Genomic DNA, 26,824 nt, shown 5'->3' with positions numbered 1-26,824 from the left:
ATAGTATTTACAATGATATATTGGGTAGCACATTTCTGTGCATGTTATCATTGGGTGTGCCGAATTTTACAGGCTACGACATGCCAGCGCACACACTACAGGTACATATTTGTGTTTCATAACTGATGATCAGACAATGTGATATATTATGGTATTTGGACTGTGCCATGTGCTTTTTGTGTTATGCATGAGGATTGCACATTAATACAGGCTCACGTGTTCCTTCTTTTCTCTCCCATCAGAATTAGCACTGGATGATTTTATACTGACCCACACCTTATTTATACCGACAGAAGAGCTCTTGGTCCAGTTACAACAGTAATATCCTTCCACTGTTTGTCTATGCATTAGTGTTAGGGCTTTGTGCATATTATGTGTTCATTATGGCTATGTACTTTAGTACTATGCTTATGGCGAGACTGGAGGTCCTATTCCAGGACTCAGGTATCTAAAGCACTTGAGAAGTCATGTGCATCTTGGATGGATGATCTCTTCACCTGCATCTACATTTTGCTCTTAAAAGGGTTGTCCTGTGACAAGTTATCAGCTGCCAGGACCTTATTATTGGTGGGGGTCTGACTGATTGAACTCCTGACAGTCACTGGAATGAGGGCCCATGTTCTCTGTTTGAATGGATTGACAGACACACATACACTCCATGCTACTCCATTCAACTCTATAGAGCTGACTTACAAGCGCTTGGCTATCTCTGACAGTCCCATAGAGTTGAATTGAATGGCAGGGACAGATGAGTTTCTTCTGCTTTGTTCAAACCTGGAAAAGGGGCCCCCATTCTAGTGATTGTCGAGGGCCCCAGCCCTATCCTGTGGATAAGTTGCTGTCATAGGACAAGGTCAAGAGAAAGACTAATGGGAACTGAAATGCTATGTGGGTGAATAATGACATATACACAGTCGAGTCACATTATTATGAAGGAAGTCATGTGTGGTGAGCTGGCTTGGTGGGTATATAAGGTGTGTGATAGGCTGTCTGCACACATATCCCTCATTGCTGTCATGGGTAAAAGGGGCGATTTATCAGAATTGCAAAAGGGATGATTATTGGCTTTCGGGCCGAGGGTGGCAGTATTTCTGAAACTGCGCAGTTTGTGAACTGTTAGCGTGCTGCCGGGGTGAAAGTGTATTGTGAGTGGACAAATGGCATCATTGAGAATAAGCGACATGGAAACTGCTTAGAGGTGAACATCGGCCTTGAAGGTGCACAAGGGTGGACTGACACGCTACCGTGGATCAGCTCACCACTAAAATGAACCAGTGGCTACCAGACGTGTGTCTAAAACAACACTTCAGAAAACCTTACTGTGTATGGAGCTCCGAAGCACACGGATAGTCATTGCACCTCCGCTAACGAAGTTGCATTGGCAGAAAAGGCTTTAATTTACAGTATCAGAGTTGATCAGTCAACTTTTCTGCTTCATTGAACGAATTGATGTTGGCGTGTCAGACGAGAAACATCAGAAAACAAACACCCAACAACTATTTCTGGAAGAACACAAGCTGGTGTTGACAGCGTTATGGCCTGGGGAATATTTTCATGGCATTCTCTGGGCCGAATACATGTGCAGGGCAGTCTCAACTGATTTGGGAATGAATCCATCCTTGCAGATCACGTACACCCAGACATGCTGATTGGATCATCCAGCAAGACATGTCACAGTTAGAAATGTCCTACATTGGCTGTAAGTGTATGACCAAAACTTCCAAGTACTACCCTGGCCCTCTTATTCCCCAGACTTAAACCTAATCAAGCATCTGTTGGACCACTTTGATCGTTGTGTTCATTTTATGGATCCTCCCCCACACACCCTCCAGCACCTGTGGGATGCACTGCAGTCAGCATGACTCCAGATACCTATGACAACCTACCAGGACCTTATTGAGTCAATCCCAGCCCATCTAGCTGCTGTCCATGCTGCACACGGCATTTACTCTGGATATTTGCAGCTGGTCATAATTAGGGATGAGCGAATCGACTTCGGATGAAACATCCGAAGTCAATTAGCATAATACTTAATTTAAATGCTGTACAGAGCGAGCGCGCCGTACAGTATTAGAATGTATTGGCTCTGATGAGCCGAAGTTATTACTTTGCGTAGTCTTGCAAGACTTTGCATAATAACTTTGCTTGCTACGTACAGTATTCAAATGAAGTATCATGCGAATCGACTTCGGATGTTCCATCGGAAGTCAATTTGCTCATCCCTAGTCATAATAAGGTGATTCAACTGTGTATTATTGGTGTGCTGCCTCATGTTCTATTTTGTCATCAAATATAGACAAGTGAATTGACTTCTAAGAAGGTGGGTTACAACCAATATGGCTGCCATCACAGCTCCCTCAGAGGTTGTTGCATGGCTTTCTTAATGTCCTTTTACACAGACTGATATATATCAGACAATTATCGGAAATGATCTTAAACGCTATGAACACCTTTTTTTACTGATTATATTTAACTCATTTTGGGCTAAAAATATTTTTGTTTGTCTTTCTTAAAAATGTTCAGCAGTTTTTGTTCTGCAGGGTAAAGTTTCAGTCAATCTGTAGTCTGTCACTTTCTTTTTTACAATGAGTCATGTCATGTTGCTGGATGTAAAGCTCTATCGCTGAATTCCTGACAGCTCATAAACACTCATTCAAGCCATATTGTTATCATAATTTTTTTTTTCCAAAGGTGTTCATAGTGTTTCTTCCTCATAACTGGCCTGTGTAAAAGATGCTGTCTTTCAGCGTGCACCAGAAATCATTGTTCCTGTGCAGCAGATTGAGCTGTCTATACAGCGATCTTCTGCCCAGGAACAATGATTTTCTATGGGGACAAGTGATCACAATAGTGTTCACTTATCCCCATACATCGGAGGTGATTTCTGCATGTAAATGCAGCCCTCATCTCCACAGACGATCAGGAAATTATCAAGAATGTTTAATTTGTTCCCAATATATAGGACTGTGTAAAAGGACCTTAAACATTCCTGATAATTGCCAGTCCATGTAAAAGGACCTTAAACGTTTCTCATAATTGCCTGATTGTCAGTGGACATAAGGTCTGAGCTGCAATCATAGACATAGCCCATGGACAAGAGAGGTGCAGTTTCTGGAAAAAAAAGTCAACCCTCTATATTATCATGAAGGCACAGAAATTGATTCTGCTTACGGTATATGTTATGGTCACATGCAGAGGCTGAGGTCTGGTTAGGACCTCACTTGAAAAACCACAATGTGGTTTTGATGGCATTTTCATTGTGTTTTTTTTTTTTACAGGTAAAAATGGTAAATAAATGTGTTTGCCTGTAAAAACCACAAGTGCATCAAAAACTGCTTCAAAACCACATTCCACATTACTTTTTTTCTGTGTCGGTTTTGATATGTCAAAACATACCCTTAATATTTCGGCTGGGTTACCATAGAGTGGCTGTGGGGAAGTAGTGAGCAGTGCAGCAGAACTACAGTGGTTTGCTGCAAATTGTCGCAATTTCACCATAAGTACAGATGTAGCATATGAAAATCATTTGCTTCAACTAAACTTGTCAAGGAACCTCAGCAATTTGCAGTAAAAGGCTGTGAGTTTTGCTGCATGGTTCTCTGAGCACAGCACTCTACTGCTCTATGCCCTCTGTGTGCAAAACCAGCCTAAGGGAACACAGATTCAAAAACTACACTAACAGTTTTAGCAGGTGGTCAGTGCTGATGCAGACAGTTTGGGGATTCTCTCTTCTGGTCTAGTATGGCAAGGGCTGTCAACTATTTGACATTGGCTGGGCAGGCAGAAGAGGAGATCTTCTGCTTGGACTATTTCAAGCCATCATACCCTATACTGCTTTAATGGGGCTACACCAGACTTACCAAAGCTAGAATATCCCAAAGCAGTACAAGTAGTAATGTTAATGGTTTGACACATTTCTTTGGCGTCCCCTATTTTGAACATATGACCGACCTACAGACCATGACTACGATTAATGTGAATTTCATTTGAGGCCTGTTTACTAGTCCTGCAGGGACTATGTTCACATATGGACACATGAACATTTCTACGTTGAGTTTCCTCTTATGTTTGGCATTATTTTCCTGAATGTGAACACTTTCTGTGGCTGTAGTCGACATACCTCTCCGATGTGGGAAGGAGGTGATGCTGTACAAAAGAAGCAAGCTGTGCTGTGTGCTCTTCTTCATCTACTAGACACATACAAGGACTCTGTACAAGAAGAGGAGAAGACCTTTCAGCTTATCAAGGTTAGAGAAGACCACACTAAATAGACCAATGATTACAAATACCTGGGTGCAGTCAGTGGTGTACCTATTATTTTATAAGATCATGTCACAGCTATGGGCCCATGTGAAGAAAAGACCAGTCTGAGGAAAGCTAATTGAGCCGAAACGCGTTACATGATTACTATAATGTGGCAATAAACAGCACGATATATCATCTACTGTACCAAGTGAGTGCGGATCTTTTCTTCACATGAACGCGGAGTGCCCCTCCTAGATGCGAGCAGTGCACCACATTGAACTAACTCTGGAGTGCTGACTTATATACATTACTTGCTATGGCCCATGGCAAGAGGCGGCCCAGCAGTAAATTGCTTCGCTCCCCTTCACATGGTCATTGAGTGAAATTATAAAATTCCACAGGAGATGTATGAATCCTTTGTCAGTGATACAAAATTTAATAGAATGGTGGTGGTCACAGACAGTCAGAAATGTATCATTTATACGTGTCATAAGAGGGGAGCTGTAACCTTTTAGAGAAATATACATTACACACATATCCAGTTTTACTATAGGATGTGTTATTTTCTCTTTGCCTTTTTTCCTTTGGTTTGGGACCCATTCTGAGTTTTTCTATGGAGACCAATGATTTCTGTGTACATGACTTGGCATAGGCATAACACTGCAAACCATAAGGGCACAGGCTTCAGGACATAACACAGCAAAACATGACTGTACATGAAGGCACAGGTCATATAGAGCTATTGTATATGTATATACAGATGAAACTCGAAAAATTTGAATATTGTGCAAAGTTCATTTATTTCAGTAATGCAACTTAAAAGGTGAAACTAATATATGAGACAGACTCATTACATGCAAAGCGAGATATTTCAAGCCTTTATTTGGTATAATTTGGATGATTATGGCTTACAGCTTATGAAACCCCAAAGTCACAATTTTGAGGTCCCCTTTGCTCAGGGGGTATGGGTTAATTAGCTGACTAGAGTGTGACACTTTGAGCCTAGAATATTGAACCGTTTCACAATATTCTAATTTTAAGCTGCATTCATGCAAATCCTTTTAATTTGCATTACTGAAATAAATGGACTTTTGCACGATATTCTAATTTTTTGAGATTCACTTGTAGGCCTCCACATTAATGTCAGACTCAGTCTGCTATAAGGCCTCATGCACACTGTGGTTGTTCAGTGTCAGAAAGACATGGCAGCTGTCTTGCAGAAAACACCACAGCTCATGTCCACAGGTTGTGTCTGGTACTGCAGCTTAAAGGGAACCTGTCATCAACTTTATGCTGACCTCACTGAGGGCAGCATAAAATAGTGACAGAAATGCTGATTTCAGCGGTGTGTCATTTATGAGCTAAAAGTAAGTGGTTGCTGAGAACCAGCATCATAATCATTGCAGCCCAGGCCTTGAAAAGAGTCAAATCTACCTGAGAAGAGTCATGGTTATCCATCTTCTGCTCTCCCGCCCACCTGCTGATGATTGGCAGCTCTCTCCTAGAGAGAAAGGGAGAAAACTAGGTAGAAGACGGTCAGTCATCAGCAGGTGGGCAGGGAGAGCAGGAATTCATGAATAACCAGGACTCTTCTCAGGTGGCCGGACTCTTTTCCAGGCCTAATCTGCAATGATTGTGATGTTGGTTCTCGGCAACTAGAGATGTCCCGAACTATTCGCCCGCGAACAGTTCCCGGCAAACATAGCTTGTTCGCCGCGGTGGGCGAACATATGCGATGTTCGGTCCGCCCCCTATACATCATCATTGAGCAAACTTTGACCCTGTACCTCACAGTCAGCAGATACATTCCAGCCAATCAGCAGCATACCCTCCCTCCCAGACCCTCCCACCTCCTATCAAAAAGCAAGGACAGCATCCATCTTAGATTCATTCTGAAGCTGCAGTGTCACAAATTTGGCTAAGTTGTAATCGCAATGTGATTAATACAGGTTATATTAATCGCATTGCGAATTCAACTTAGAGCTGGGTTCCTAATGGTTGTATTGCTAGAATATAACGAAGATTGAGAATATAGTTCTATATTCGTTACATTCGTCAATTCTAGCAATACAACCATTAGGAACTCAGATCTAAGTTTTAATCGCAATGTGATTAATGCAGGTTATGTTAATCGCATTGCGAATTCAACTTACCACACTCTGCGTCAACTACGTAATTTTCCATGGGAGTTTTGCCATGGATCCCCCTCCGGCATGCCACAGTCCAGGTGTTAGTCCCCTTGAAACAACTTTTCCATCACTATTGTGGCCAGAAAGAGTCCCTGTGGGTTTTAAAATTCGCCTGTCTATTGAAGTCTATGGCGGTTCGCCCGTTCGCGAACATTCGCGGAAGTTCGCGTTCGCCATTCACGAACGGAAAATTTTATGTTCGCGACATCTCTATCGGCAACCACTTACTTTTAGCTCATGAGTGACACACCTGTCTCTACTTTATTCTGCCGTTAGTATGGGCAGCATAAAGTTGATGACAGGTTCCTTTTAAAGCCCCTTTACATTGCTCAAATGATGAAAAACGACTGTTGGGAAGCATTCTTTCCCGACAATTGTCTGCTCGTCATTGAAGGAGATTGCAATTACATGCCATTGTTCGTCCCCATACAGAATCGTTGTTTGCTAGTAGCAAAGGCTGTTTAGGCGGCAATGATTTTGGGTGACTGCACCAACGATCTATTACCCAATGAACAAGTGGTAATTTGCGGCACCAATACACTGGCAGATTATCACGAACGAGCATTCGTATGAATGCTTGTTAGGCTATGTTCACATCAGCGTTCAGCCTTTCCATTCTCCTGCTCCGTTATAGGAGCAGGAAAACGGAAAGGACGGATTCGGCTCATAACTGAGCCGAACGGAGCCTACGGACCTCATAGACCCCCATAGACTATAATGGGGTCCGTTAGGTTTCCGCTCAGAAGATGATTTTGGAGCGGAGACAAAAGTCCTATAATGGAGCAGGAGAACGGAAAGGCTGAACGCTGATGTGAACAAGGCCTTAGCGGTAATCTGCCCAAACATCGGCAATGTTAAGGGACAATGTGTCATCACAAAAATACAGATTTTTTTTTTTAGGTTTTAGCAATTTTGGAGAATTATTTTTCCCATTTTCATGTGACTTCTCTGCAGTTTTCTCACTGGCATTAGGCCTAATTATATGTCAAGACTTCCTGTTCTTTAACATTTCAAGATATGCTTTACAGCAGCCACATGGACCATAGACACAAAGGGCTGAAGCTGACCTCATCCACATCTATTAAAAACTATGGGAGAGAAAAAAAAAAAACACACCAAATATGTTTAACATAAAATGTCATTTAAACAAGTTCTCTTTCTGATGACACCGCATTGTACAGGCCAGCCACTGTTCTTTAGCCTGGTATGGGCCCATTTTCTATATCCATGGGCCTCACTGCATCAATATTGAACTGAATACCATTTGTATTATAATAATAATCATATTTTTAGGCCATTGTATTTGGGACTTCTTCTAACTCCAGTTAGTGTCCCTGTGTCACACAATAACAGTGTGAAAACTCACTGATATATATCATTGATTTATAGGTCTTTATAAAATCGTTAGGCAAATTTTGCAACAAGTTTTCAACCAACGTCTTAAGCAAAATCTTCAGAAATCATAATGAGTAGCCAGACCGTAAATGCATGCTGTAAACGAGATACACATCAGTGCAGAACAATGGGGTCTGTATGCAATTCCGATTTTTCGAAGTGGTAGGCGGGAGTATGAGACTGATCAGTTTGACAGAACTAGGTTAAAGGGTCAATCATCTGTGTAATTGAGGTCTCATGGTCAAATGCACCTGATAAATACATATATACACACGGGATTACAGGTCAAGAGCTCTACTCAGGATTAAAGGTCAAGGGGAAGTTTAAGAATGAATAAAGAATTAGAATTTTGAGAAACTTCTTAATTTTTCCTCCTTAATAATGCTTTGATTCCCTGCAGGATTTCTATGTCCTGGTGATGAGAGACGCTCCAAACATTCCTCAGCTCGAGGCGAATGTCATCAGGCTGCATCGCTTGGTGGAGACGGCTGAACTCAGGTAAAATAAATCACTCTTAGGGTCCATTCACACGTCCACAAGTGTTTTGTGGTCCGCAAAACATAGACACTGGCCATGTGTGTTCCGCATTTTGTGGACCGCACATGGCCGACACTTTAATAGAAATGCCTTTTCTTATCCGTACCTGTGTTCTATTTTTTGCGGAACGGAAGTGCGGATGCGGACAGCACACTGTGTGCTGTCTACATCTATTCCGGCCCCATTGAAAATGAATGGGTCCGGATCTGCCACCAGATTATAGGAGCAGACATATTAGTAAATCTGGGTTAGGCTTCACGCACGCAACTGTATCCATTTTGATGTCCGCAAATTGTGGATCTGCAAAATACGGAAGTGGTCTATGTCGCATCCGCAAACTTCAATGGCTCTGTGGCCTGCATTTTGCAGACAAGTAATGGACATGTTCTATCTTTTTGCAGAATGGACACACGGATGCGAAAAACACCTGGATCATGCTTTCCTCATCCATATAACCGTTCCACAAAAAGATAGCATATGTCCACAAAACGAGGACCATGGACCTGTTAAAGTCAATGAGCCCGCAAATAGAATGCTGATGCGACATGGGCTGTATCCGTTTTGCTGTCTGCAAAATACGGATTTGCCAAAACTGGATGCAGCCCGTATTGTGCATGAGGCCTTATAGTGTTATTGTAGCACCAGCTAATGGTATTTTATGGGCTGTATCCACTATAGACAGCAATGGTTGTAGTCCCTAAAATGCTGGAGAACACTAATTGATCAGATTAATATATTCTTAAAGCAACAAGCCATTTAGGCTACTTTCACACTCGCATTTTGTGCGAATCCGTCATTATGTGATTTTTCATGGTTGGAAAGCAAAGAAACTGGTGGAAAGATAACTATTAAACAACCTTTACTAATAATCCTTAAAAACTCAAGACTGTCCTGGGTTCACTGGGGGGGGACATTACTATCAGACAAAACGCGTTGGAATTACAAATTCCTGTTATTCCTCAGGACATTATCATCTATTTCCCGTGGATAGGGACATCTAGGGTCTGGATAAAAGAGTGACAGGTTTCGGACAGGGCCATCCTTGTCAGGGCGAAGACTCCGTATTGGGACACTGAACAGCCTTGACAGGGCACATTAGGATGATTGGATTATGCTCCGGACCTTTTACAGTCTACAATGTGAGGAAGTCCTGGGTGATAGCAACATTAACCGGTTATCATCTCACAACGAGTCATCAGCTCTGGTCTATGCAAGTCCCAGAAGCATGGACACCAGCTGATCCTTCCCCACTGTTAAAACTGTACATATATATTTTATTCTGATATCCTCATGGATTTTCTTTTGCTTTGTACCTATAAGTCAGGTACGTCGAATTTGTGGGCCTTCGCATACTATTGTAAGTTACCCTGCTTACTTAATATTTTTTAGTAACCAAGTGAGTTTTTAAGGATTATTAGTAAAGGTTTAGGGTACTTTCACACTTGCGTTGCTGGATTCCGGCAGGCAGTTCCATCTGTATGCAAACAGATACCATTTGTAGACGGATCCGGTATTTATCTTTTTCACATTTTTAAAGGTCTGCGCATGCGCAGACCGCAAAACTGGATCAGTTTGTCCGGAACACTTGGGGCCGGATCCGGCATTAATGCATTTAAATGTAAAATAATGCCGGATCCGGCATTCCGGCAAGTGTTCTGGAATTTTGGACTGAGAAAATACTGCAGCATGCTGTATTATTTTCTCCGTCCAAAAAACGTACAGTGACTGAACTGAAGACATTCTCCATTCAGAATGCATTTGCGTTAAACTTTTCCGGTATTGAGTTCTGTCCTAGGGGCTCAATACCGGAAAAGTTTAATGCAAGTGTGAAAGTACCCTTAGTTTTATAATGGATATCTTTCCACCAGTTTCTTTGCTCTCCTGTTAATCTGAATAAGTGGCAGTGGTGAGGACATTATGCATTTTTGATCCTCGTCTGTGGTTTGGGTATTGTATTATTAATTTTCATGGTCATTGCAACATTTTTATTTTTGCATGAGACCAAATTACACAAGATCAAATTATAATTGTGTTTTAAAGCTTTATCTATAATTGGGAAACAGAAGCAGTAAAAGCTCTAGTGATGCTATTAAAAGGGTTCACTAGCATTTAGCAATATATCAATAAGGGCTCATGCACACAACCGTATGCATTACGGTCCTCAAAAAATACAGATGACGTCCAAGTGCATTCTGTATTTTGCAAATGGGACAGCTGGCCCCTAGTAGAACAGTCCTATTCTTGTCCGTAATGCGGACAGTAATAGAACATGCTGTTTTTTTGCGTAATGGACACACGGAAACGGAATGCACACAGAATCATTTCCATTTTTTTGTGGCTCCATTGAAGTGAATGGATCCACATACTGGCCGCAAAAAAGAAGGAACGGACACGGAAACAAAATACATTTGTGTGCTTGAGCCCTAAGGCAAACATAACAATGCTCAATATAGACGCTTCAAACTCTGTCCCTGATCTTGAAGACTTCTTCGGCTGGGGGATTGTCGATTCACCTACGACTTGTCCTGGGCATCAGATATGTAGATACTATAGTAAGCACTGTATGTAGCCCATGCAGCCTTATGGATGTGATATAAGTGCCAGCCCTTCTGCATTTGCTTTCCCTAAGAGTAGTAGTTACTATTATTATTTATGTAATAGTGCCATTAATTATATAGACCTTTAGACCATATTACAATAGCAGTTAATAGAGGTCCACTATACTGTCACAATTTCTCGTCTTCTGCATTCAGGCTCACAGATGGCAGTGCCGCTCCTTGTTCGAAACAAGTCAAGCCACTTTTCAGACATTTCCGCCGCATTGACTCCTGCTTGCAGCCTCGGGTGGCATTCAGGGGCTCTGATGAGAGTAAGTTTCCTATTTTTGCACTCACTGGAAATTGCAGTTAAAACCGTGCTGGCCATAGGCTGCTATAAACTCAGGCTCCATAAATATGCATGTCTTCCTCAGGCAAATGCATACGTTATTTCACAAGGGGGGGGGGGGGGGGGGGAGTATATGCTGCTGGCCGACACCTCTAGGGAAACAATGGGTCTGAGCTACAACCTGTTGGATCCTTGTACTCTCTGGAGACCTCCATAGATTGTTCAACAGATCATACTGAAATCTGCAAGACCTGCCAACTATATCTGCTTATTGGAACAAGTCCTTAGCCTATGCAGTATAGTATTCCAAGCTTCTTCCTATAAATCCAAGAGTTATGGGCATTTTATTACTCTTGACGTCATCTCAGGAAAGGAAGAGCAGTCTGTTTTTATAGGCCTATTAATTCTATGTCCCATGCATTGGCTTCAGCAGTGCCACCCTATGGCAGGTAGCCAGACTCTACTGCAATGGACATTTATGACCCATTTGCACAAATGTGCTTAGCATTCAGGGTCGAGCATAGACGTTGCAGATCTGGATGGCGGCATATGCGAGGATTCAGCCGCATTAGGGGTTGGGCAGACTAGAACAACCACTTAGAGTATAAACCGAATTTATTTTACAGGTTGGAGCTGTGTGTGTGATATAAAAGAGAGGGAACATTTAGGAGGGTGTGTCCTGCTTTGTTGTAGTATTCTTTTACCATATTAAATGACTAATCTTCACCCTATTAGATGGGCAACGATTTAGCAAGTCGTTTGCATCCAAAAGACATTCAGTTACATCAAACCATAATCGCGAAATATTTTTTGCTGTCTGCTCGTTATTGCCATCACTGCTTGTTCGCTCCTAGAAATTTTTTTAACTGCTAACAACTGGCAGGTTTCTGATTAGACGAGGAGACGTGGTGGAGACTAATGATGATCTTTCAGTCTGGAAGGTTTGTCCGATCAACCGAAAATGAAAGATATTTTGGTCGTCACTTGATTGCTGCAAGCAATTACATGCGGTTATAATTCCCCAAATTTGAACTAGTAGATGAGAATTCAATCGATAATTGCTCCTTTTAATAGGCCCTTTAATATTGACTCTTGTCCCTGTACTAAAAGGTAGTAGTACATCTAAAAGCACATTTTTAGAAGATTTGTCATGAGATAACACATCCAGAGAATAGGCCTTTAACCCTGTGATTCTGGAGCTCCTGCATGATACTGGCCAAGTCCGGAAAAGTAAGGTCCTATTTACAGAGGCAGATAATCCGCCCATAAATGAGCACCATTTGACAATATAGCATTTTGATCAACGCTTGTTTAGTACATTTGACTATATGAGGATGAACTACTACAGCTACAAAGCTTCTGTACTAATATCACTTTCTCTGCTGCCAGTCTTCTGCAGGGTCTACATGCCCGACCATTCATATGTTACCATTCGAAGTCGTCTCTCTGCATCTGTTTCTGACATCCTCAGCTCTGTTTCGGAGAAACTGCAGTATTCAGAGGAACAAGGCCAGAGAGAGGAGCCTCTTATCTTAGTTGCTGTTACCAGCGCTGGTGGTAAGTGGTGCTAGCTCTTTTGGGGAAGTCTGGTGATAAGGAACTGAGTGCTTGTCTCCTTGTATGTAATTTGGGGTTGGAAAGGTTATTGTATTTGAAAAGAAACTTCGAGTGGTCTGAAGGGATGAGAGTGGGGTGCAGGGGAGCATATGAAAACCCATACAAGCTCCTATGGCACTAGGGTATCGATTAGGGCAGGCATGGCCAACCTGCAGTCCTCTAGCTGATAGCTGTAAGCTGTTCAGGCATGCTGGGAGTTGTAGTTTTGCAACAGCTGGAGGGCCGCAGGTTGAGCATCACTGGTTTAGGATATTCTATGCTGCCCCCAACCATCTGGTCCAGATATCCTTATCTTGGTTAGTTGAATCTCACATGTATTTTCCATGTCAGAAAGGGGTGTTATGCAGTGCCGGAGCAGGGACAGGTAAGTACTAAAGGTGCGTGGTGAACATCTCTAGGACCCTAAATCTTAACAGAATGAGGGTCTCCTGAGCTCTGTGTGGCATTTCAGAGAGAACTAGATGAGCTGGAGAGGTGGCCATGCATGAATGCAGAAGTTTTCATTGTAGTTTGTGGGAGTACGGAAACATTCGTCTGTTTCAGTAACTCACATAAACTACAACGAAAACACACGCATGGTCTCCCGACAGTCCTTGAATTGGAACGAGCACATTTATGGCATACATCTTCGATATGTCATAAATGTATCAGTTTGTAATACCCCTTTTAAATAGGGGTACAGATATAGATGTCCTCAGAATAGGTCATCAAAATCAGATTGGTGAGGGTCCAACACCTGGCACCCCCACTGATCAGCTGCTTAGGTAGGATAGCCATGGAACAGAAAACGGTATAGTGTAGGAAGAGGAACCTCCGTACTCTGTGCAGTTGCTGGCACCAGTGGACTACAGTGCAGCTCCCTTTCACTTGGATCGGAGCTGAGCTACAGTACCCCGGCACGGCCACCAGCTGTATTCCGTACACAATATCGTTTCTAGCCCCACAAAACAACTGCTGGGATTAAGACCCCCTAGTCTGAGGACAGGTCATGAATACCTGTAGCATGGACAACCCCCTTAAGTTTTATTTTGGCCCTTGGGATTGTTTAGATTTGACAAAGTGGCCCTCAAACAAAACAGTTAGTGCACTCCTGGTTTAGGTCATGTGATGTAGAATTTCATTTCTAAGGTTCTATATAATACATGTATATTTTATAGCATCATCTGTTTAGACGCTGACTTTAAACATATTTCTAATTGGGAGTTTAATAACTAAAATGCAGTTGGAGCAAGGAGAATGATGATGGGGGTTGGGAGCATCTCTGGAGTAGGAGTCTGTCGCTCCTAGTGAGATCCTGCACGTGACTGAATGTGTGTGGAGTGATAGGAGGGAGGGGTTGTCACAGCGTGATCATGCATGTTTGGAGCTCAGCGCTGCCTGGGTATATGCGTGTGTGTGTGTGTGCGTGCGTGATGTGGAGGCGGGGGGAAGGCTGCTAGAACCTCCGTATCTGAGGGGAACCTGTCAATGCTTGTAAGTGTCATTGTGTCACCGAGAGTGGAAGGCGCTGTCGGAGTATGTCTTTGTGCTCTTCTTTTGTAAAATAAAGGGAAGGTTAACCCTTTGTGTATAAGGAAGAGGTGCGGGCTATACTTATCAGGTGATAGGTCAAGCATAATCCCATAATAATAATTACAGTTCACATAGCCGGTAAGCATCGCCTAACTCCATCCTTCATCTGTCAAACTGATGAGCAGAGCCTCAGAACTTTACCTGTAAACTGCCTAAATTCTACTCTCAAACAGCAGTTTGACCATAAAGGCGCGTCCACGCGGCATTTTTACTGCTGCATTTTATTAGCGATGGACTACATGCATCATTAATTACATTAAAGAACTGTCACACAACGGGGGTGCATTGAATAGAGGGTACATCAGGTTGAACCTTTTTTCCAGTAGAGGCGAGCTATGAAAGGTAAGAAATACTCTACTTTGAAGCTGTGCCCTATGGGCGCACCAACAAGCAGTTTGCTAGTATTAATTAATATGTTCCAATGTGCCCCCATCCTCACTGAGGACCTCTTTGGTCTTCTCGAATACCATGGTTTCATAAAAATATATGAAAAAATTCACTTTCCAGCATTGTACCGTATCTTGGATGCTGTCAGCGGCATCTTCTAACATTAGACATAATCCCTTCTACCCAATGTGACTGGCAATGCTCCGTACCACAAGATCGCTGACACCTCTCGCCACGTCTTTTAAAGATCAACCATATTCTGTCTGCTGCCTTGGAAACAGCCCTGCTATAAAAATATTCATAAGGGAGTCTGAAAGACTCCCTAGTGAATAATTACAAAGGGTAAGTCAGTTTTGCAATGGAGTTTCCATTCTTAAAGGGGTTCTGCAGTTCTTTTAAACTGATGATCTGTCCTCTAGATAGATCATCAGTATCTGATCGGCGGGGGTCCAACACCTGGGACCCCCGCCGATCAGCTGTTTGAGAAGGCAGCAGTGCTGGCAGGAGCGCAGCGGCCTTCTTGCTGTTTACAGCAGACTCAGTGACGTCACGACTACTATCACTGGCCTGGGCGCGGCTAAGCTCCATTCAAGTAAACAGAGCTTAGCCCCGCCCCCAGGAAAGTGATACTAGTCACTGGGCCTGAGAGAAACCGAGAGAAGGCCGTGGCGCTCCTGCCAAACAGCTTATCGGCAGGGGTCCCGGGTGTCGGACATCCGCCGATCAGATGCTGATGATCTGTCCAGAGGATAGATCATTAGTTTAAAAGAAGTGCAGAACCCCTTTAAATGTAGATTAAAAAAAATCTATGTTCATTGGTGAGGTGAGTTTAGAGTATTCTACACACTCACAATCAATGCAAAAAATTGGCACTGCATGGTACGCACCATAAGCTACTTCAGATCATGAAGTGTGGTTTTTAAACCTCCCCATAACTGAATTGTGGGGCTCAGTGCTTGCTGCAAAGCATCATGGTCCCAGTTTACCTAAATAGTAGGGTGATGTCTTGCCTCTATGCCTCTTGCTGAAATCAACGACTCCTACTGTACACACCGTAGTGAAATGGTCTTCATCCTGCGGATCTTTAATTGATGCAAAATGACACCAGTTAGAGACTACTGTCATAATGATCTCTTTCATTTACATATTTTCTTCATAAAAATGTTTCAGGGGTTATATTCTATTTGAGATCCATGTTCCCATGATAACAAATTAGACAAAGCTAAATTACAGTGCTCCCTCAAGATACAATAGCCTCAGACAGATCCAACCAATGGACATGGCCATTTCTCTGGTAAAACAGCTGTATTAGTTGTCGAGTAGTTTCTCTTTACAGTACAGTCCTGTACTGCACGTTCTGCACTGCCCACTGTCTGTGCCAGGATGGGCTCCTCTATTTAAAGAGGACCTTTCACTATAATAAAAAATCTAAACTAAGCGTACAGACATGGAGAGCGGCGCCCAGGGATCTCCCTGCACTTACTGTTATACCTGGGCGCCGCTCCGTTCTCCCGGTATAGGCTCCGGTATCTTCATATGTTCGGCTCAACTGGGTGGAGCCTGCTGGCGTCTTTCTCCCAGGCTGTAGCGCTGGCCAATCGCAGCGCTCAGCTCATAGCCTGAGAGAAAAAAAAACCTCTCAGGCTATGAGCTGAGCACTGTGATTGGCCAGCGCTACAGCCTGGGAGAAGGAGACGCCGGCAGGTTCAACTGGGTGGAGCCTAACTATGAAGATACCGGAGCCTATACCGGGAGAACGGAGCGGCGCCCAGGTATAACAGTAAGTGCAGGGAGATCCCTGGGCGCCGCTCTACACGTCTGTATGCTTAGTTTAGATTTTTTATTCTAGTGAAAGGTCCTCTTTAAAGTCAGAGTAGGGTGGCTCCTTTTTTTTTTTTCTTTCTGGAACACTGTGTGCTACACAGGATCTTGAAGGAACCCCTCTACTGAAAAGTGGTTTACAGCTTCCAGCAACTATTCCTGACTGAAAGGACTTGCTTTATCTGTCTTAGTTATCTGCTTATGTTTCTTAAATCTTTATTTTCTCTTATCTTGGATGACATTTTGGGGCTTTGGAACCGATTACTAGTTTTTCATTTATGAGTTATGGACTCAAGTTACAATGATTTCAACATACTGAACAATGGTCGTCCTGGAACCAATTAATATTGTAACGTGAGGGACCACCGTAATTTCCGGTTTTCTACAATTAGTCATTAGTTACACCATTGGAAAGGCTGGTGTTTATGGTTCTTGCTCTGCTTACTCTTCCACTCTTTCTTCTCAGACAAAGTTCTCTTGAAGCCAGATGATGGTTGTATCTTCACCACACTGGGGATAAACAGCCACCTATTTGCGTGCAATCGAGATGAATTGCGCTCTTTGGTAAGAACAGTTTTCACAACCTGAACCTGTGTTAGATGGCATCAGCTTTGGTACTGTAGATTTCTTAACTACTAAAGATTAGGCATATACTAACAAAGGTTATCCTTAGGGCCTGTTCACACCACCGTGTGAAGCCTGTGCTGTGGACCGCAAATTGCGGTCCGCAATGCACGGGCACCGTCCGTGGGGCAGCCGCATGGGGATCGCAGACCCATTCACTTGAATGGGTCCGCGATCCGTCTGTTTCGCAAAAATATAGAGCAAGTTATATCTTTTTGCGGTGCGGAGGCACGGAATAGAACCCCAGAAAGCACTCCACGGTGCTTCCGTAGTGTTCCTTTCCGTGCTTCCGTTCCGCACCGTTCGGCAACTCCGGATTTGCGGACCCATTGAAGTGAATGAGTCCGCATCCGTGATGCTGAATGCACACGGAACGGTGCCCGTGTATTGCGGATCCGCAAATGCGGTCCACAATACGGCAACGGGCAGCACACGTTCGTGTGAATGAGCCCCATAATGTAATATCATTTACTAAGTGATTTATGTTTAATGTTCCTTATAGTCGACAAACAAAAATGATCTAAAAAATAAGATCTTCAAAACCTTCTAATCTTCAAGTCTTCGACACCTACGTACAGTATAACTTTGAATGCAGTGTCATGATACAATTTTTTTTAAGTCATCTGAAGAAGAGCCAGTCTATTTCCCAAAAGTTTAGTTGATTATATGATTACATTTAATATCCCTTTGTCCTTTAGGTTCCTTTACCAGAAGAGGTTCAGTTACCACCAGAGGATTCTCATATTCATCGCATCGAGGCAGAAGATCTTGCCAATCATCTCAGTGCTTTTCACTGGGAGCTGTTCAGCTGTGTACATGAGGTGAGTCAGTTTCTATTATGTACTTCATAATTGCTGGATCCTGGCTGTCATTTCCCTATACTTGGCAGTGAGAACTTGAAGATCTAGTGTTTCATATGAGTCCATGTTACAGGAACTTTAGCATTGTATTCTCCACAAGAACACCATTAGCACTGTCACCCATGGGCTGCATCTTCAGTTATTAAGCATTGACCCAAAAATGCTGAAAGGGGTTGTCTCATCTCGCTTTACTAAGGTGAGATGGAACTAAGCCCCTAACTCAGAAACAGCATAGCATGCTGTGCTATGCTATTTCCGTGGCTCCCATGCACTGCAATGGGAGCTACTGAAGCTGCGGAGAGCCGGCCTACTTCGTTGTCTCCTGGACATCTGGTGGTTGGGTCTTTGTCCTTTTAGGTTACGTTTTAACAGTACTTCACACTGCTAGGGCAGTATTAGACATTCTGAAAGATGCTGCCAAGTGGGTTTTGACTTTAGGACAGGGTTTCTCAACTCCGGTCCTCGGGACCCACCTACCAGTCATGTTTTCAGGATTTCCTTAGTATTGAGCAGGTGATATAATTAGTGTCTATGCATCAGGACTTACCACAGGTAATTATTCTGTGGGATATTCTCAAATCCTGACCAGTAGGTGGGTCCCGAGGACCAGAGCTGAGAAACCCTGCTCTAGGAGACCACATGACCATTGTTTTTCTGGAATGTCATATCTTCTGTTTTGGCTTTCAAGCTTCTCAATGACCTGTTCATGATTACTGAGATGGTTTCTGACCACCTTGTTCCTAGTTGTCCACTACTCTAACATGAACTGAGTTTTGACAATATGTTGGAGTGGACTTTATCAGTAAATGAAGATAATGTGGGACATTAAATCAACACTGCATTATTTTGGCTCCTTAGGGGGTATTATTTGAATAGTATATATTATTTGGACACTATATAGTAATATAATGTGGGTAAGATTTAGTGAATATGACTGAATTACAACACCAGACACAGCCCACAAACAAGGGTGATATGGAAGAAAGTAGACATGTTTGTCTGATCTCATACAACCTCTTCAATAAGCTACTTAACAAGAAAATACATGGGCAAAAATGCAGATATGTGATATTTTTAAAACTCTGTACATCATTATCAAGGTTTCAGATGTCTTTGTTTGCACACCACTCTGCAGACAATCATCTTAATGTGAAAAAAATATTGTAAACTGGGTTATATTAGGGGTGCACCCTTACAGTCCATGGCCATCTATTATAAAGGAGTATATAGCGGTGACAGTAAAACATGGCTTAAGAGAAGAGCAGGTCAAGATAAAGGTAACTCACTGAGACCTCAGAGCTTGTGGGTTATGTACAAAGAAGGCCCTTGGGAAGGTGGAGATCCAGGGAACAACACACTTACGACATAAGGGGAGTGGCAGAGTGAATAATTAGTCTGGGTGTTGTGAAATGGAATGAATGGTTTGCAGTTGATATAGTCTCGTGAAAAGTTGAGTCTATTATTGCCTCAGGAGCTAAATCTTTACCTGTCAAACCCTGTTCAGAACTGAACACCATGCTGGGTTATTTTGAGGTGAGAATTTGTCTGACAAAACAAGCAGCAAAATCTATAAATCTTTCACAGCACAAATTGCCACAGCAGTCTGCTGGAGTAGACCTCAGATATGTCTAAACCCACGTGCACACAATCCATCTGTACATGGAAAAGGACTTCACCCAGGCCGAGAAACTCTCAAATGACTTCTAACTATCAATTTATTTTAGGAGGTACATCATTCCTTATAATACCAGCTTGTAATGAAGCATATTTCCTCGACCTGTCAAAATCCATTTCCCCCATAGAGTGTCAATCTTCATACAGTGCAGTATACTCCCAGACAGTTCCAGTCATTGAATGCCCTTATACAATGCTAATCACAGCCTATTATCAGAGAGTGCCAACCACAGTGTCCCCCAATACAGTGCCAGTCACTGAGTGCCCTCATACAGCACTATCCACAGTGTATTCCCATACAGTATCAACCACACTGTGCTCCCAGAAGTATTTGAGAATCCACCTCTTGAAAAAATATGGGGGGGGGGGGGGGAATTTATGATGTAACCTGGTGTAAAGGAAAACTAGCTTGGTTGCCCATAACAACCAATCAGATTGATCCTTTCATTTTTCAGTGTACCTTTGGAAGATAAAAGGTAATATCTGACTGGTTTTCCTTTAGACTGATTTGATCTCCCTTATAATCTTCATTTGCAATCCATTGAAACATGTTACGTGTAAATCCACATTAACGTTAATTTGTATTGACCTTAGTAATTCTTGATCACAGCCGACCAAAGTGTATTGGCAGTTATAGAGTGCAAAAAAAATTTAATGGGAGGCCTAAATGGGAGGAAGTGCTCAAAACCCCAAACACTGTAGCGTGTTTATACCCGGGGGAGCAATCCCTCCGCATGTGGTCCGCTGCTAACGGCAATCCCCAGCAAAAATGCATACAATGGATGATGTCGGCAGCGGACCACATGCATCACAAAAACATCCTACACAAGATGGAATAATGTGTGGATGAGAATATAAAAATCCTTAAATCACTGCAAAAGGTACACCACAATAATATGCCACTGTTGTCAGTAGCACATTTTTGTGGTGCACCTTTTGCAGTGATTAACAGTTATAGAGTGCCCTCAAACCATGCATACTACACAGTACTCCTATACAGTGCCAGCCACAGTGTACACTTCTACAGTGCAAACCATAGTGAGCTCTACAGCAGGGATCAGCAACTTTCGGCACTCCAGTTGTTCTGAAACTACAACTCCCAAAATCCTCATTTCACTTCTGTGGGAGTTACAAGAACAGCCAAGAAAGTGTGCATGCTGGGAGTTGTACTGTCATGGCAGCTGAAGTGCCGAAGGTTGCTGATTCCTGTTCTATAGTATAGGCTAGACTGCACCCACAGTGTCAGCCACAGCCCCTCGGATATACTCACCTCTCGCATGTTCCATGATGCTGTATCCACAAGCTGATTCTACATTATTTATAGGCATGTCAATGGGAAATATATACATTACGGAGTTATTTTTTACGTAGTGCTACAGGGTTAGCTGGGTGGAAACCACTATAAAAACTATAAAGCCAGACATGTTGGTTGTCACCCAGTTTCCACAAGAAAAAAAACATAAGAAACAATGTCAAATAAATTTTTTAATAATAATACAACAGGGTGATCCAAAAAAATGTATATTTACCAGTTAACCTCAGTCATCATCCTGAAGCATTAATAAAAGCTCCCCAGGTTTCACCCACTGATAATATATTAGGGTAAGGGGATTATGGAAATGTTAAGTGCCCTGATAATGTCACAGCGGGTTCACCCGGCATGGTTGTGGTGCGGCGGTCACACACGCTGTTTTTAAATGGAAGATATCTTGCAAACGCTGCAAAAGAGCAAAGCTGGCCACGTCTGCACACAGCATTTAGCTTCCCTTATTAAATAAGCCTGGTTGTGTGGTTATTGAGTCCTCATTGCCTCAAGGAAGATGGGTTATTGATGAAAGTGTCATCTGACATGCTGTCTTCCCATGAAGAAGACAATACTCATGGACATTTGCTGCTGTAACTACACAGAGCTCTGATTACTAGACTCTTAAAATCGCCATCAAATTATATTCTGTGTATTTATAACATACAACCTGACTACATACAAACAATAAGATCTGGTGTCAGTTTTGGCAAATTATAGAACAAATGACTATGTTAAGAAGTAGTCAAATAATGGAGTATTATAAATGAACCTGAAGATGTAGTCAGCGGCTACATTAAAGGGGTTATCCCAGGAATAAAAAAATTACATATATATATATATATATATATGTATATGAATAACAATAACATTTATTTATATATAGCGCCACCATATTCCGCAGTGCTTTACAAATTCATAGGGTTAATGTATGAAACAAAACTAACTGGCTAATATGCAATTGAAATACTAGGAGTCAGATATATATACAGTACAGACCAAAAGTTTGGACACACCTTCTCATTCAAAGAGTTTTCTTTATTTTCATGACTATGAAAATTGTAGATTCACACTGAAGGCATCAAAACTATGAATTAACACATGTGGAATTATATACATAACAAACAAGTGTGAAACAACTGAAAATATGTCATATTCTAGGTTCTTCAAAGTAGCCACCTTTTGCTTTGATTACTGCTTTGCACACTCTTGGCATTCTCTTGATGAGCTTCAAGAGGTAGACCCCTGAAATGGTTTTCACTTCACAGGTGTGCCCTGTCAGGTTTAATAAGTGGGATTTCTTGTCCCTTATAAATGGGGTTGGGACCATCAGTTGCGTTGAGGAGAAGTCAGGTGGATACACAGCTGATAGTCCTACTGAATAGACTGTTAGAATTTGTATTATGGCAAGAAAAAAGCAGCTAAGTAAAGAAAAACGAGTGCCCATCATTACTTTAAGAAATGAAGGTCAGTCAGTCAGCTGAAAAATTGGGAAAACTTTGAAAGTAAGGGCTATTTGACCATGAAGGAGAGTGATGGGGTGCTGCGCCAGATGACCTGGCCTCCAGTCACCGGACCTGAACCCAATCGAGATGGTTTGGGGTGAGCTGGACCGCAGAGTGAAGGCAAAAGGGCCAACAAGTGCTAAGCATCTCTGGGAACTCCTTCAAGACTGTTGGAAGACCATTTCAGGGGACTACCTCTTGAAGCTCATCAAGAGAATGCCAAGAGTGTGCAAAGCAGTAATCAAAGCAAAAGGTGGCTACTTTGAAGAACCTAGAATATGACATATTTTCAGTTGTTTCACACTTGTTTGCTATGTATATAATTCCACATGTGTTAATTCATAGTTTTGATGCCTTCATAGTCATGAAAATAAAGAAAACTCTTTGAATGAGAAGGTGTGTCCAAACTTTTGGTCTGTACTGTATATATATATATATATATATATATACACATACTGTATATATTGTGACACAGTGAGAGGTTTAGCCTGGGAAAACAGGTATTTTCCTCCCAGCATGTGCTGCTAGGCTGATTTACAGCCAGGTGACCGGACCGGATTTTAAGTGCCATGTCTCTGTGTTGGGATCTGGGAGCCTTGTGTCTGGATGAAGGCTTGCTACCTGTTTGGCGTGAAAACAGGTTGGTGCTGCTATCACCAAGGACTCTTTGAGGCAGAATTGCCGCATGGTGTGAGTTACCACCAACACCGCATGGTGTGAGTTACCACCAACACCGCAAGGTGACTTTTTGTTTGAATATGACTGCTTGTTTTGTCACTTGCCTAAAGTGTGAATAAAATACTGAACTGTTTGATCCAAAGAACTTGTTGTTGCCTCTATACTGCGTTCGCTTTCCTGTCTACCAGAGAGAGTCCCCACAATTTATATATATTGTGACATAGCAAGGGGTTTTGTTTGGGAAGGCAGGTATTTTCCTCCCAACATGGGCGGCCCGGGTGATTTTCAGCCAGGTGAGATCAAATACCGGACCCGGTCCGGGTTTTGGCAGCACCTGTCTGTCCTTTAAATAGGCAGTTGGGCTCAGTAGCTGAGTCTCTGTTTTGGGATCTAAAGCATGGTGCTGTGCTGGAAGGTTGAGAGCCGCATGAGGGCTGCACGCTAGGAAACAGGCCCCCTAAAGCCTGCTGTGGACTGCCGGGGATAAAACGGCTAGCAAGGTGACGTTTCTGTTCTATGGACTTTTCATTGTGTGAATTAACACCATGAATTCACTTAGGCTACTTTCACACTGGCGCTTCTGGGTCCGCTTGTGAGATCCATTTCAGGGCTCTCACAAGCGGCCCAAAATGGATCAGTTAAGCCCCAATGCAATCTGAATGGATAAGGATCCGTTCAGAATGCATCAATTTGGCTGCGTTTGGTCTCCATTGCGTTTTTTAGAAGGTTACTAAAACGCAGCTTGCAGCGTTTTGGTGACCGTCTGACTGTGCGGAGCCTAACGGATCCGTTTTGACTTAGTTTATTTTTTTATGAATAATGCAAATGGATCCGTTATTAATGGATACAAGCGTTTGCATTATTCGTGCGGATCCGTCTGTGCTGATACAAGACGGATCCGCACAAAACGCGAGTGTGAAAGTAGCCTTACCCTGCCTGCCAGAGCGAATCCTCACAATATATATATTATATAAACTGTATAAAAACTGTATATATATATATACATACACACAGGTGAAACTCGAAAAATTTGAATATTGTGCAAAGTTCATCTATTTCAGTAATGCAACTGAAAAGGTGAAACTAATATATGAGACAGACTCATTACATGCGAAGTGAGATATTTCAAGCCTTTATTTTCTATAATTTGGATGATTATGGCTTACAGCTTATGAAAACCCCAAAGTCACAATCTCAGGTACCCTTTGCTCAGGGGGTATGGATTAATTAGCTGACTAGAGGGTGACACTTTGAGCCTAGAATATTGAACCTTTTCACAATATTCAAATTTTAAGTTGCATTATTACAATTTCTTTTAAGTTGCATTACTGAAATAAATGAACTTTTGCACGATATTCTAATTTTTGGAGTTTCACCTTAATATATATGTGTGTCAGGTCCATAAATATTGGGACATCGACACAATTCTAAAATTTTTGGCTCTATACACCACCACAATAGATTTTAAATGAAACGAACAAGATGTGCTTTAATTTGAGGGTATTTACATCCAAATCAGGTGAACGTGTAGGAATTACAACAGTTTGCATATGTGCCTCCCACTTGTTAAGGGACCAAAAGTAATGGGACAGAAAAATTATTATAAATCAAACTTTTACTTTTGAATACTTGGTTGCAAATCCTTTGCAGTCAATTACAGCCTGAAGTCTGGAATGCATAGACATCACCAGACGCTTGGGTTTCATCCGTGGTGATGCTCTGCCAGGCCTGTACTGCAACTGTCTTCAGTTCCTGCTTGTTCTTGGGGCATTTTCCCTTCAGTTTTGTCTTCAGCAAGTGAAATGCATGCTCAATCGGATTCAGGTCAGGTGATTAACTTGGCCATTGCATAACATTCCACTTATTTCCCTTTAAAAAACTGTTTGGTAGCTTTTACAGTATGCTTTGGGTCATTGTCCATATGCACTGTGAAGCACCGTCCAATGAGTTCTGAAGCATTTGGCTGAATATGAGCAGATAATATTACCCAAAACACTTCAGAATTCATCCTGCTGCTTTTGTCAGCAGTCACATCAATAAATACAAGAGAACCAGTTTCATTGGCGGCCATACATGCCCACGCCATGACACTACCACCACAATGCTTCACTGATGAGGTGGTATGCTTAGGATCATGAGCAGTTCCTTTCCTTCTCCATACTCTTCTCTTCCCATCACTCTGGTACAAGTTGATCTTGGTCTCATCTGTCCATAGGATGTTGTTCCAGAACTGTGAAGGCTTTTTTAGATGTCATTTGGCAAACTCTAATCTGACCTTCCTGTTTTTGAGGCTCACCAATGGTTTACATCTTGTGGTGAACCCTCTGTATTTACTCTGGTGAAGTCTTTTCTTGATTGTTTACTTTGACACACATACACCTACCTCCTGGAGAGTGTTCTTGATCTGGCCAACTGATGTGAAGGGTGTTTTCTTCACCAGGGTAAGAATTCTTTGGTCATCCACTGCAGTTGTTTTCCGTGGTCTTCCGGGTCTTTTGGTGTTGCTGAGCTCACCGATGCGTTCCTTCTTTTTAATAATGTGCCAAACAGTTGTTTTGGCCACGACTAATGTTTTTGCGATCTCTCTGATGGGTTTGTTTTGTTTTTTTAGCCTAATGATGGCTTGCTTCACTGATAGTGACAGCTCTTTGGATCTCATCTTGAGAGTTGACAGCAACAGATTCCAAATGCAAATAGCACACTTGAAATGAACTCTGGACCTTTTATCTGCTCATTGTAATTGGGATAATGGGGGAATAACACACACCTGGCCATGGAACAGCTGAGAAGCCAAGTGGGAGGCACATATGCAAACTGTTGTAATTCCTACACCTTTCACCTGATTTGGATGTAAATACCCTCAAATTAAAGCTGACAGTCTGCAGTTAAAGCACATCTTGTTTGTTTCATTTCAAATTCATTGTGGTGGTGTATAGAGCCAAAAATGTTAGAATAGTGTTGATGTCCCAATATTTATGGACCTGACTATGTGTATGTGTGTGTATATATATATATATATATATAAATAAATAAAATATACACACACACACACACACAAAAAAAATCACTCTCCAGTGTAATTTTTACCCTTTTCTTTTTTTCCTCACCTCTCTCGAGCTCTTATCTATTCAGTTTCTGTGGGTGGGAAGCAGATTGTTCCATGTGATAATCAACCTGCATCTGTTAGAAGTGCATTGTCATTTCTTGTTAACACCTTCCTCCCCAGCATAACACAATAGTCGCACACAGCACCAGAGAGTCCACTAATAAACTGCACTATGGCATGCATTGCCTCCCACTATCTAAAGAAGGATATAGCCATATATTTCTATGAATTTAGAGGTAGGGAGGAATGCATGAAAAGCTCCTCTGCTTCTTTTGCTTCTCTATGAGATCACTGCATTGGAACTGAAAGTAGGGGAGGAAGGAAGTAGGGAAGCTACAGAGCAATTTTTTCCACCACTGAATGCAGGAAACGTGGACTAGAATTTAAGCCATAGGAGAAACAGCATGGGGCGCTACCAGAGAGAA

At 42.2% G+C, this 26,824-nt stretch overlaps 1 protein-coding gene across 1 annotated transcript in view; it reads left to right on the top strand.

Annotated features, from left to right (window-relative positions):
- Positions 1–26,824, top strand: part of RAPGEFL1 (Rap guanine nucleotide exchange factor like 1) — an 81,750-nt gene that overhangs the window by 21,677 nt on the left and 33,249 nt on the right. The window contains exons 2-8 of the mRNA XM_040434581.1: positions 243–321; positions 4,097–4,247; positions 8,230–8,327; positions 11,120–11,235; positions 12,642–12,809; positions 17,116–17,213; positions 17,972–18,094. Coding sequence (XP_040290515.1) covers positions 243–321; positions 4,097–4,247; positions 8,230–8,327; positions 11,120–11,235; positions 12,642–12,809; positions 17,116–17,213; positions 17,972–18,094 — 833 coding nt within the window. The remainder of the gene's footprint in view (positions 1–242; positions 322–4,096; positions 4,248–8,229; positions 8,328–11,119; positions 11,236–12,641; positions 12,810–17,115; positions 17,214–17,971; positions 18,095–26,824) is intronic.

Source organism: Bufo bufo, chromosome 6 (assembly GCF_905171765.1).
Source record: "Bufo bufo chromosome 6, aBufBuf1.1, whole genome shotgun sequence".
Classification (NCBI taxonomy): Eukaryota; Metazoa; Chordata; class Amphibia; order Anura; family Bufonidae; genus Bufo; species Bufo bufo.
This window is presented reverse-complemented; position numbering and strand designations above follow the sequence as displayed.